Source organism: Adiantum capillus-veneris, chromosome 4, assembly GCF_014529385.1.
Source record: "Adiantum capillus-veneris isolate H3 chromosome 4, ASM1452938v2, whole genome shotgun sequence".
Classification (NCBI taxonomy): Eukaryota; Viridiplantae; Streptophyta; class Polypodiopsida; order Polypodiales; family Pteridaceae; genus Adiantum; species Adiantum capillus-veneris.
This window is the reverse complement of record NC_140934.1, coordinates 40,116,077-40,129,828: the sequence shown is the minus strand read 5'-3', so window position 1 is coordinate 40,129,828 and position 13,752 is coordinate 40,116,077. Positions and strand designations below refer to the sequence as shown.

General features: G+C 41.8%; 1 protein-coding gene across 2 annotated transcripts in view; it reads right to left on the bottom strand.

Annotated features, from left to right (window-relative positions):
- Nucleotides 1-1,288: 1,288 nt before the first annotated feature.
- The window catches only part of LOC147459014 (RAP release 2, galactose-binding-like domain protein, putative (DUF1997)), a 91,230-nt gene continuing 78,766 nt past the window's right edge, over nucleotides 1,289-13,752 (bottom strand). Inside the window, exons 4-6 of one of the 2 annotated variants that reach the window (XM_086510399.1) lie at nucleotides 1,902-1,984; nucleotides 1,702-1,818; nucleotides 1,289-1,611 (exon numbers count right to left, since the gene is read on the bottom strand). In XM_086510399.1, the coding sequence (XP_086366525.1) occupies nucleotides 1,561-1,611; nucleotides 1,702-1,818; nucleotides 1,902-1,984 (251 nt within the window). In that variant the 3' untranslated portion in view covers nucleotides 1,289-1,560. The remainder of the gene's footprint in view (nucleotides 1,612-1,701; nucleotides 1,819-1,901; nucleotides 1,985-13,752) is intronic. The other variant, XM_086510398.1, reaches the window with a different exon arrangement.

Here is a 13,752-nt window from a genome sequence, read left to right as displayed (position 1 = left end):
TGGATAGCTTGATTGAAATGTGAAAAGAAAGAATATGAAACTGATAGTAATAAGATTTACTTAATCAAGACAATGTTGAAAAGCTCAACGCAATCTCAATATGAATGTGAGTGTTAAATGGTTACAATGATTAGGATTTGTATATGAGATCCTCAACAAAAATGTGATTGATCAATGATTGACGTCTTTGTATAAGTGTTGGATTAGTAAAGTAGGGTGTGGGTACATGAGGGTCAGAGTCTAATGAGAAAATTTTTGCCCTTTTGGCCATTACGCAAGCGTAATCAAGGGCGATTACAATTCTTTCAAGAGAGATGTCACAGTCATGACGTGGCGTAAAATGTAAGAGAAATGGCCAAGTGGATAAGAGAAACTAAATCCATAATAACCTTGCAGAAGTTGTGGACAAAGAGCCTAAAAAGGAGTTATGAATTTGAAAAATCCCTGACCTATCAACTCAAAGCACCTACGGAGCTCCGACCTAGGGGCCTAAACCCATTTTACCAAAAGCTTGACCTCTAGACTGAACCTCAGCAAAACGTACAGACTGTTGAGCAAAACGTACTGACTGTTGACATGGCAAAGTCGTCCGGACTCCTAACATGGCAAATTTTCGTAAATCCCACTACAACGATGACATGGCAAGCAATACAGATTTCGGTAATTTGCGCCAGCAATTTTTGGGCCACTTTCTGTTTGGAGCTTTTGAGCAGGTGCTATTGGGTGCATTGCTTTTGAACATGATGCGTTTGGGGCTCTGCTCATGGGCATCCCTTGTAAATTTATAAATGCCGAGAGAACCACTTCTCGGAGAGCATCTGGACGCAAACTCTCGAAGAGAGTTTGACCCTCGAAAATTGTACTTATGCGAAGTAATAGTAAAGAAATACCGAGAGGGGCACCAATCTTTGGGGCCAGTGCAGCTTGGCTCCAAACTCTGCTATGCCGGTCTCTCTCTCTCTCTCTCTCTCTCTCTCTCTCTCTCTCTCTCTCCCTCCAAAGTTACATGATTTTGCAATTTTTGTTCGTGTGTTGCTATTGATTTCTCACTTGGAGTGTCCAAGACCAAGCAAGTAAACCAATTAGGTTAATTTGTAGTTCACCTACCACAGCTAGCTTCTTTAACCCATCCAAGGTGATAATACCTTATCTTGCAAGAAATCAAAACCATATGAGGAGTGCATAGTAAGCGTCATTTCAATTACTGTGTTTCTTCTTCAAGCATAACAGGAAAACACCACAATGTCACTATAGATGCAACAGCACATATGAAAATACAGCAATGAGGTGGTAAAACATCCTTTCAACAAAAAGTGGCTTTCAGAAGAAGAGGCATATCTGCCACAGTCAACAAGAATACTACAAGAAGACATTTACAAAATGTTTGGAAGCACAAGTTTGAGTCCTTTAAATGAGCCTAAAATACTACTAATTTTTGTTGTCAATATACATTCAAGTGGAGCTCTGCAAAATTTGCAAAAACATGGGTATGAGAACGAATAACAGTCATCATTGGTGTTCAACTAGATTTCGCCTGTCCCAAGAGGTTGGCGGGAAGAGTCACCCGATGCCCATGCAAGGTAGTCTTTTTGAAGCTGTCAAAAGGGTAAACTAGGAGCCGAGTAAAGGAAGGGAAATGATCATCTAACTACAGTCATACAGGTCCAAAGAGACAATTAAGAATGACCCGCTACAAGTTACCTGAGTTAAAAAACGAGGTAGCATAGCTTTCAGTAACTGGCTAAGGGCCTGAGTGCCAGTCCCTTCAATCATCTCCACTGGGAGAAATCGAAATGCAAAAGGAATTTCAATCACAACCTGAATCACAAGAGTAAGTAAACTGGCTCTTAAGATACAAGCCTTAAATCTGTCTAATAAAGCAGTCAAAAGTGGTAGGATACTTCAATTGTGGCATCTGAGTTGAGCCGTCGAGATGTTGCCGATTGACTGCTGTAGCTCCACGAGACCTTGTTCACCATTGATGCTGGAAATACGTCAATTTCAGATTAGATACTGAGCATATGTCCATTTAGACAACATTGTGCAGTACTCAAAATACAAATGGCATTGCCAACTGGATATAGCTTGACTATGCTGAGAGAGCAAAAAAATTGTTATTATTAATCAGAATTCAGAAATCACGAAAAACGTCACCATTTCTGCTGTCAAGTACAAGGAAACAAGAGACCTTGACCAAGCCATGTGGAGGTGGGAATACAGTAACAATCTCGGTTAAATGTACATATCCGCTAATGGTTGGTTTGGACAAGAGAAGCACAAACACGAAACAGTAAGCGATATAGAATCTTGTGTATCTTTCAAAGACCCTACATTTTCTGCCAAAACCTTTTTGTCATTTCTAAAGAAACCAACAACGCTCCTAGAAGGTGAAAAGATTTACAACTTTCCTTTAAAGAAACATACTGGCACTGACTATTTGGGTGGATTTAAGAGTCTGTTTTCTTCTCTTTGGATGATCTTTTTGTTCAAAATAAACGTTTACCGCCAAAAAGCAGCCCACGGCCTCTCTCTCTCTCTCTCTCTCTCTCTCTCTCTCTCTCTCTCTCTCTCTCCCCCCCCCGTTCCTTCCTTCTCTTCTTCTTCTTCTTCTCTCTCTCAGCCACGGCCCACCACCAACTTGTGAAGGTAGCGATGTTGGGATGTGTGCGGTCTAGTTGGAAAGGCGCAGAACCTCTAGATGTGAGAGTTTGTGATGAGAGTCGCAAACACTTTAAAAAAAAACATTTATGTAAAATCACTAACCCTCTTTCTAAGGGTGACTAAGAATCTAAGAGCGTTCGTAACAACAAAGTCACAAACCCTCTTTCCTATTGTGCTTCGAATTTGCTTGTTTTCGTAGTTGAGATTATGATGAGAGGATCACCAAATCACATTCAATTTCACTTTAAAAGACCATTTAAAAACACTAAAGTTTCAGCCATGAAACCTCAATGCTCATACAAGCACAAATCTCAATCAAAACCCAAACCTCTTTCATAGAGTATCATATAGCATCGCCCCAATTACATAGTCGTAACATCAAACAGTTGAAAGGAATGTACGAGCTTCCACCTTCACTGGCGACGATTTTCTGATTTTGCAGAGATTTAAGAGCTTCTAAGTTGAAGCTCACAAACCATTTTGATAAAGAGAAACCCTAATTCACTCCCTCATACGCTCAAATACAAGATTGCGAAGAGGCGGGACTACAACACATAGAATGGGCAACCATGGAAGCTATTGCACAGTCATCTCTTTGTTCCCCACGGCAATATGAGCTGATGTGTCAATTTTTGGGCCATTTTGCCACTTTGGACTAAAACTAGGTCATTTTTAGCTCATTTTTTAAGTGAAAAATCCCAAATAGTTAGAAAAATCCCTAAATTTGTAAGAATACTCGCATAAGCATAAAAAGCATAGATAAGCATCATTTTTCATCAATATACCATTTGGGTCACTTTCCATGCAATTCTGCAACGGCACATATTAGCTCCTATTTTTGGCAGTTTTTGCTCGCATCAGTCTTTATAGGCAGTCTTTATAGGCGAGATGAGTGTGCCACCATGAAACACTTGGAATATGTACATTGTCAAACCAAATTAAGCATCTTATCAAGTGGGAAGGCACGCAAAGACCCCACATCTAGGGCCATGACTCCCCGGATAGGTTTGTACATGATAGCGACCGCAGTAGCCGCTTTAGCATATATCACAATATGTACATGATTGCTTTTCTTTCCATGCATCGAGGAGTGTCAAAAGTGAGGTGAATGTTTTTATTTCACACTATCTACGTGCCACGTCTCAACATCCACCCTCTCTGAACCTCCACATCCTCCGGTATGTGCCACAGTAGCATGTTAAGCATCCAAACTCATGGTGAAACACCATAGCTTCACTTTCATCCTCAATTTACATATAGTTGGATCCATCATCCTCTTCACTTGATAGTGCATCAAATGGATTAGCATTCCCTCTTCTTTTGAATAATTTAATTCTTTTTCCTTCAATAGGAATTTTCATTTTTGTCAAATCTAGTTCACGCAAGGTGTAAGTTGCATTTCCATGCACATGTTTGACAAGATAAGTACTAAAGCATCTCTTTGCAAGCTTCCTTATTGTAGAGTGCTGATTTTCAAGGCTTCTATCATACACCAACACCCAATCAACTTCTTCAATCTCTTTTGGTCTGAGCCTATGCCTCTTGTCAAATCTATCTTTGTTTTTCAACCTTGCATTCTTTTGCAAGCTCAATGTCTTCAGGCCTTCTTTCCAATTGTCGTATGTGCAATGCAAGAAGGTCTTCTCTACTCATTCCATCTTCCCATGGCAATACATTCCATGTAAGAACTACACCTTCAATTGGCATCACAGATTTTTGACCATATATCAATTCAGTGACTGAACTATGTGTCGTACGGTCAGTCCACAATGCAAAAGGCAGTAACCTTGGCCACTCTCCAAGCTTACCTTCACAAGCCTTAGCTAAAGCTTTGATTATTGGAGGATGCCCTCTTTCACTTTTGCCATTTCCCTCTAGGTTATAAGCACAAGTTAAAGCCAGGTTGATGCCCATCCTAGAGCAGAATTCTCTTGTCTCATCAACATCCAGTTCTCCTCTATTTGCAGTTATCTTGCCCATCCTAGAGAAGAATTCCCTTGTTTCATCAGCATCCAGTTCTCCTCTATTTGCAGTTATTTGCAACATATCACATCTTTCAGAAGGAATTTATACACAGCTTGTGTATTCTTTGTCCTTAATGCACGCCCTTTAACTTGATTGGACAAATCTTCTCTTGCAAAGCACTAAATACCTCATTTGCCAAAGTCCCAAAGGCATTGTGACCAAGTCCACAACCCATTTGTCATGCATGGCTAATGGTCAACCACATCCTTGTATATCCCTTTCCACCAATACCTTTCTTTTACCTTGGCAAATGTTACCCATACACCTCGATGTCCTACCCATAAACTTTCATGGAACTCCTTGATAATTTGTTGTGTTGAGTAACCTTATCGCATGCTACCCGCAATGGTGTTCCAACTCTTCGTTTAGGATGCTTCCATAAGTAGCCATCCCTCAAGAAGTATCCATATGCTTTTCTTCTTATCCTCTTAAAATCTTGCTCAGTCCAATCATCCTGCTTCTACAAAGTACTTAAGTAGTGACATATCAAGAGCCATTCACCCTCATAAAGCTCCTCTACAAAGGACTCAAGTGAAGACAGAAAACATACATGATTATTCTTTGCATGAGCAATAGTGTAAAACTTTGTGCCTACATCATCTCCCTCAACAATCATGTCCTGTTCATCTTCATACATAGCCCTGGATAGCATATCTATAGACTGCCATTGGATTGTCCTTCCCTGCAGTATGCTTGAACTCGGAATTCAAGGACTTTATGTAGGCTATCCGTCGCAACATTGCAATATCAGGAGTCGAACAGTTTGTGATCATTCCAAGAAGAGGCAGACAATCAGTTTCCACAACCACTGATGCCCCTATCAAGCACTCCTTGTCACACCTCAATGCTGTAACTAATCCCCAAAGTTCCCTTTTTACTTGTGCATAATCTCGTTGGCGAGAACTCAGAACCTTGGCCCCAAACTTCACTACATATTTTCCTTGGTCATCATCTTGCCCTACTGCCCATCCTATCCCTATAGGACTCGTGTCCACTGTCACAATGAAAGGTTTTTCACATACATAGTCTACCTTTCTCAAGGTTGGTGATGAAAGAAGTAGCTTCTTTAGCTTTCTCATGGCTTTTCTATGCTCTTCTTCCCATTGAAACTTTTGATTCTTTCTCAACAACCTATAAAGAGGATCTACTACATGTGCATAATGTGGTATTTGTAACAAACTTGGACACCCCAAGTCAAGATTCTACCGCGACACAGTAGAGATTCGCTTCAAAACAATTCACAATTCACACTTACGTCGACACAGCCCGACGTAGTTCTGTGCCTAGAGATATTGGCCCCAAAGACTGGAGCCCCTTTCGGTATTTCTTTTTGTATTAATCTGTGTTCAAAGCACAAAAGAGAGTGGATAGGTGCTCACTCTCGGACTCTACGTCCAGATGCTCTGCGAAGTAAACTTATTTATAAGTACAAGGGATGCCCACAAGCAGAGTCCCAAAATCTTTTAAAATCAAAAGCTTCTCAACTTTTAAAAGCTTCTCAACTCAAAAGCTAATATCCCAAAAGCTGCCAGCAAATTCAGCCAGCGCAATTTATGGAATTCTGTGAAGTTTTGCCACGTCATCATGTCAATCCAAAAAGAGGAATTACGTATTGCTGCCACGTCAGCCTGTCAACGCGATCTACGGAATTCCGTACACTTTGTTCGTACAGCCTGTCGACGCATAATCCGAGAGACAGCCAGCAGGTGTGTGTGTCCAAGGACCAACCACGTCACCAGTTTGTGACATACCCCCCCCCCCCTCTTGAAAGAATTGTAATCGCCCTCGATTATGCCTGCAAAACAGACAGAGGCCATAAACTGTCTTAGCAGACACTGACAGTTAGTACCGACGCACTAGGCACAACACATCTAGCACATGTACCAATCGACAGTCACATCACATGACAAATCACATTCAAAATCATTCCAAATCTCAGACCATGATTAATCGGCAACGTATTTAGCAATTGCATCTATATCCAGTCGGGACCTCATAGATGCCGGATTAAATAATCTATATTGCAATCATGTCTATAGAGATTTATGAGACCGAAATGCTGGAGTCATTTCGTCTATCAGTTCTTGCACTCAAACAAGCAAGTACAAATCAATCAGTATCATTTTCATTTTCGGGAATTCCAATTCATAAAGCCATACAGCAGAATACTGTTAGCCCAACAGTATCCCTGAAACCCAAAGGGACATCAGTGACTCTATATCAAAAATCGGGGCAATCTGTTGACAAAGGAGCGGAGCGACTCCCCTCTTGTGCAAACCCGTTGCACTAGATTCGCCCATGCTGAAATCGAGGTTCTATCGGAGTAGGCTATGCTAAACAAAATGCTTCAAGGTAAAGTTCCACAATATGAGGAGTATCTCCTAGGTCCTCCTCCTTCATCCACTTCGCATCCAATGCAGGATAGTTCTTGAATTTAACCAAGAACCGCCTAATCACTTTACCTTTAATCTTTCTATCTTTATGTGTCAATATCTGTTTTGGAACGAGTATCTACTCGCTTTCCTCCACTTCGGATTGCTCATCTGGCTCCCCATCATCAGGCACATCGCCTTTAAAAAGCTTCAAGAGACTCACGTGAAAAGCATTGTAAATTCTCGAAGTATCGGGCAACTTCAATCTTAAGGAGACATCATTTATCTTTTCTTTTATCTGGAAAGGTCCATAGTATCTCATGCTAAGCTTTGGAAAAAGCCGCTCCTTTCCGTTTTTCTTTCTCAGGCGTGCCTTCTGAAAACGTAAGAGCACTCAATCTTCCTCCTTTAATCGTGACGGTGTCGATCTACTTTCTTCTTGTGTCTTTCTTGAGATTTCGCTAAAGCCTCCCGAACCTTGGCAAAAGCAATGTCCAAGTCCCTCGTGTACTGGTCGGCTTCAAAAATCTTATCTTTCGTGCTTAGGAAGGGTGGAACCTTCGTAGCACCTTCAATAATCTCAAATGGCGCTTTCCCCGTCAAAGAGTGGATCGTGTTATTGTAGGCAAATTCCACCAAGGGCAAAAACTTTTCCCATTGAGTCATCTAATCAAAATTGTTACTTCAATAAATCCAATACGACTGAATTTGCAATCTCAGATTATCCATCTTTCTGCGGGTGGAAAGTGTCACAAGACGGGCACCACATGCCAATAGAAAAGAACAAACTGAATAGACTTTTAGCACTTCAATAACAACTAAACTGAGAGAGAGAGAGAGAGAGAGAGAGACGACATGCGACACGGAGTGGCGAAATTCCACCCCGCAGAGTATTTGCCCCAAACCTTGGCGCCCCTTTCGGTATTTCTTTATATTGCATCAACTCAGTACAAGCCGGTACTCCAGACTCTGCACCTTCTCCATGATGCATGCCAGAGAATGAGCCCTTCGCACATATTTAAAGGCCCTTGGCCTATGAAAAGCAGTTTACATGAAAAGCCTTCAAACTCAAAGGCTTCTGGTCCAAAAGCAATGCCAAGAAGCTGCCAGCGTAAATCACGAAATTCCGTACAACTGCCACGTCAACACTGTCAACGCGTTTTGCGAAAATCTGCTATGTCAGCACTGTCAGCGGAAAATCCGAAAACTGCCACGTCATCAGCCGCTACGCATGTGTGCGGGTCTTGCTTTATTTTAATCCTTTATGTCACTTGAAGCCCCATCAGACGGGGTCCCCATAAGTTGGTAGGACTTCTTCTTTTGTTACTTGTCCTTCTTAGGGTTTAGGCCCCTCGGCCGACATCTGCAAGTTGCCTCCATTCTTCAGGGCTTTGACACGTCAGCAGTTTGTGACATCCCCCCTTCTTGAAAGAAAGTAATCGTCTGCGATTACAGTATATCTGCAAAACAACTCAAGTTAGCTCAAAAAAGTGAGGGACAATCAGTTCACTATTTTATTTTTTTTGCTAAGGAGTTCGCTTCTCCTTTCGACTCTTTTGATCAAGGAGTTGGCTTCTCCTTTCGTGCAGCTCGATACTCTTTATATTTTGGTGTACTAAAATTAGCCATCATACCCAAACCGCACTGATCTTCCACGGGTGTCTTGATGCACTAAAATTACATACCCAGGCAATCTCACCCAATTAGAAATATTCAATAGTTCGCACATCACAATGCAACACAAATGCTTACATATGCATGTTACAAGACACAACAAACAGCGCCATTGAGCACTCCCCCGAGACAAACGGTCTGCGGTATGAAGCTACTCGACGACTACCTCGTCACTCCCCCCGCAAATAACCTAAAAAGGTCTGGGCCATGAGCTCAAAGGATTGTACAACCAAACGCTCCCTAGACCGCACTCTGCATCGCTTGGAGGTTCAAGCATACAACCAAATGCTCCCCACGCATCGACCTGCATTGTTCGGAGGTTTTCTAGCATACAACGGAACGCTCCCCAGTCATCGGTCTGCGTCGTTCCGAGGTTTTCAAACATACAACGAAACACTCCCCCGGCATCGGCTTGCGTCGTTCCGAGGTTCAAACAATACCAAAACAATATTTCTCACTTCTTCACCCGGGAGTAAAAATCACCAATCAATGAAACCAGTATTAAAACCAAAGTCATACACTTCAAATCGGCACCAAAACAGGTTCAAAACAAATACCATTTATTTCAAACAAATTCCAAACAGAATCACCAAACAAGTTCAAACAAAACTCAAACTTAAAAAGCAATCTCGACATCAATCGAGCTCGAAAAGTCGACAAACTTTCCATCCTCAAACCTACATCAAAAATTAGAGTTAGGTTCCTTCCATAAGGTCGTAGACAACCATAGCATGGTCCATCAACTCTTGGACAGACTGTGTTCCTCTAGCGACGATGGTAGTCCCACGACATAGCAATCACACTGGACCTCCAAGGTTATCAGCTCGAGAAGAGACATCTACTAAGAGATGTTGAGAAATTTCAAGTTATAATCTGCTAGGATTTCCATGGCAAGCATTTCAGGATACCCCACTCTACCAGATGTTGCACTCCGAAGGAAGATGTCAGAAACCATATAACTTCGAGCAAAATTTTTCTTGAAAGCTTGCCAAGTCCTTGGAGTGTGTGGCTTGGTAGCTATAGACATCAACATCTGCATGGCACTACCTCTAAGAAAAACAGTGACTCAAAACAAATCTTGGATCCTTTTTTGCAAGTGATCTTTTTGGCTTATGCCCTGTAAGACATGAGAGGTGAAGACGGCAGCGCGCCCGATGCGCGATGAAGTAAGGGTGGGAGCGGCTAATAAGTCCGGGGTCGGGGGCTGAAGATACTTCAAGTAAAATTCCAATAGCTTTGTTTGCTCTTTTGTAGGACCACTATGCTTTCCGAAAAGCACACGCTTGATGCTCTAATACCACTGTCACTGACGCACACCACATGCCAATAGAAAAGAATAGACTGAACAGACTTTTAGCACTTCAATAACAACTGAAATGAGAGAGACAACACCCGACACGGAGTTGCGGAATTTGACCCCAGAGAGTATTGGCTCCAAACCTTGGCGCCCCTTTCGGTATTTCTTTATATTGCATCAACTTAGTACAAGCCGGTACTCCAGGCTTCGCACCTTCTCCAAGAAGCATGCCCAAGAATGAGCCCTTTGCATATATTTTAAGGCCTTTGGCCTATGAAAAGCAGTTTACATGAAAAGCCTTCAAACTCAAAAGCTTTTGGTCCAAAAGCAATGCCAAAAAGCTGCCAGCGTAAATCACAGAATTCCTTACAATTGCCACGTCAGCACTGTCAGCGCGTTTTGCGGAAATCTGCCACATCAGCACTGTCAGCGGAAAATCCGAAAACTGCCACGGCATTAGCTGCTACGCATGTGTGCGGGTCCTGCTTTATTTTAATCCTTCACTTGGGACCCCATCGAACGGGGTCCCCATAAGTTGTTGGGACTTCTTCTTCTGTTACTTGTTCTTCTTAGGGTTTAGGCCCCTCAGTCGGCATCTGCAAGTTGGCTCCATTCTTCAGGGCTTTGATACGTCAACTGTTTGTGACAGAAAGATGACGAGAACTGCAACCGTGTGCCAATGTTCTCCCAAATAGCCTTCCAAAACAAACTCGTGAATCGGAAATCTCTGTCAGAGACTATTGTCTCAAGCATGCCATGTAATCTGAATATTTGGGCAATGAGCAGTCTCGCTAAATGATCTAGCTTGACTGTTTTCTTCACTGAAATGAAATGAGCTTGCTTGCTAAATCTATCAATAACAGTCCAGATACCATCGTTTCCACTTTGTGTCTTCGGGAGATCAAAAATGAAATCCATAGCAATACTTTCCTAGGGCCGGGTGGGAATGGATAAAGGCTATAACAATCCCTGTGCTTTATGCTTGTCAAACTTGACCTTTTGGCATACCAAGCAACCGCGTACAAAATCGTCCACGTCCTTCTTGAGTCTCTTAGTGGCTTAGCTGCCCGACTCTGACTTTTATGCCATGTATTTTTAATGGCGACTTGGACGTACATGTTGAAGGCCAGAAATCCAATTTTCATAAGTTCTTAAAGATTTAAGCCTCTTTCATTGTGTTGGTCTATGGATGCCACCATTTTGTCCAGTAGGTTGGTATACTCTTAACTTGCTTGTAGTATGTTGACACTGCTTTGTGAAACAAGTTCTTCGGTTGTTGTAGGGACTGATGGAGACTTTGCTTTATCTCCCATGAGAAGCAGTTGTCGATGTGTGTGGGTTCTTTATGATTCCCACTAGCGATTTCGGAACCCACTTTGTCTTTGGTCCCTGTGCGGCCGTTCTTTGTATTTGCTCCGTTTTCTTGATGACTTGATGGACACTAGGCTTCAATATCTAAACCTGATAATTACCGTTGTAAAAGCCTTACTTTTGTAGTTGCAGACGAGGTATCCATCTCGAGGTCATATCACCATTAGTTTTGAGTGGCTTTTATTGACGCTTGGTTTTGACTTCTTGCCTTTGGGTAGAGCCTTGTGCTACATGACTGCTGATCTTTGTTGTTCCGGGTTGAGCTACTACTTTTGATAACCATAATCGAGTGTTACCTTCATAAAATCCGTGTGCTTCGAGTAGCTTGACTGGAATCATTTGTTGCTGCACCTGTCTTTGTAAGGTAGCTTTAATGAAGTCCGACTTTGGTACCCATACTTGCCCCATTGCATATTTCTTTGAAGGTCATCGCTTTTGTCTTTCTTTGCAGTTGTTCTTTCTCTTGATTGAGGTGGTTGTTTGTCATTGATAGCTCGGTTTGCTCTTTGTAGAACTCTTTGGTTGAGGTGATTAGGTCCAGGCTATTACTTTCGGATTTTTGGCCCAAACATTAGCGTTTCCTTGGAGGTAGCCCTAAGCAATGATTGATTCATTTGATGCTACCCACCCTATTACCTTCGATTGTTGAAGTTGATTTTGTGCTTGGGATATCCAAATTGGGTATTTAAATTTGATGTGCTCTTTGGATACCAACACTTGGTTGATTTGCTTTGGCTTCTTATGGAGGCTTTTGTGCGATGAAAACTTTGGTTGATAAACTTTTTGCTTAGGTTTCCATTGCATTGTTGAAGGTTTGGGTGTTGATGTTGAGGCTATGTAGGAAGTTTGATGGAGACTTGTTGAAGGTAATGTCGTCTTGCAAGATTGATCTACTTCGGTGTTTACCTTAGCTTTACCTTTTTCCACGATGGTTGGTCGCTTCTTTTTTGCATGGATTTGAGCAACTTCGGAACCTTTCACTGGTGTTGTTGTTGAAGCTTTTTAATGTTGTCAAAAGAAGATGTTCATCCAGCTTTTTGTCAAGACTAAACTCTCTTTGATGTGATGCGAATCAATTATGTAAAAGTTGTCCTTGAACTTCCTGATACTCAACTTGAGTATGGCTTTTGTCACTTCTAAGCTAGGAATCGGCATTTTAAAACTCGTGTTCACTGTTTAAACTAGCTCTTTGATCGGTGGCTTTCCCACCACAACGGTCATCACCTATCACATCTCCAAAAGAGACAGAACCAAGACTAAAATGTCAATCCTGGAAGCAAGTGACTTGAATAAGGCATGGAGGCACGCCAAGAGGTTGTCAATCTTTTGATTGAACACAATACACTCCGTGAAAACGATCTATGGACTCTCTAACTGAAAAACCTCCGATCCAATCACATATCCACGTGCAAACCAGTAGCAAATCAACTCCCATCAACACCAAACTTGACAAACACATTTCTTACTAGGTCAGAATCAGTTTTGGACCAACAAACCTCAAATTTTCAAAATTACAAAAATCGCTATTTCCTCTAGCAGCAAAATTACAGGTCGTCAAAATTGATGTCGGACACACCTACTAGGTACTCCTAAGCGTTGGGAATTCAACGCAAGTGACGGAATCTCAAAATAATGCTCAAATAGTGAGATATATCACCTGGAAGGTCGTGGGAGTCGATGCTTGGATCTCGCGAGACGCTTGCAATGTAGATACCGACGCGAAGAGCTCCTCGAAGCTAATGTGATGATGCTCTCGGTTTGACAATACGAGAACCATCGGGTGCGATGCAAAGAGATGAAATCTTAACAGTAAGAGGAAGCTCAAGACGTACACAGAAAACCTTATCTTTTTTTAATCAATAATGAACTCTCTGCTCTAGAACGTTACAAAAAAAGCCTTTTATACCCTGGCTAAGGGTCTTATATGTACAAAGGCTAAAACTACTTCAGAAATAAGTCACCTATCCGGAAAACTTGTCTAATCTTATCACAGAGCTTAGAGGCTCATAGCCCTGGATTCAGCATAAATGAAAAGTGAACAAAGATCTAATGGTTTTTTGACGGGAAATTTACAATCAACTTTGTGTTACGCAGGTTCAAAAGACCTTTCGAGCATCTCCTTCTCTTGAAAAAGCCTCTGTTGTTGGAATCTTCCAACACCAACCATTTAGAGACAGGCAATCCAAGTGTCGCAAATATGATGATGTGGCATCTCAATTAAAGTGGACCTGTTTAAAGCGCCCGAAATTGACTGAAATGAAGGAGGCCAGTTTGAAACCTCAAAATATGATGACGTGGCACCTATACAAACATCCCGAAATTCGTGGCAGATTTTTAAGGAGCCCCAAATTT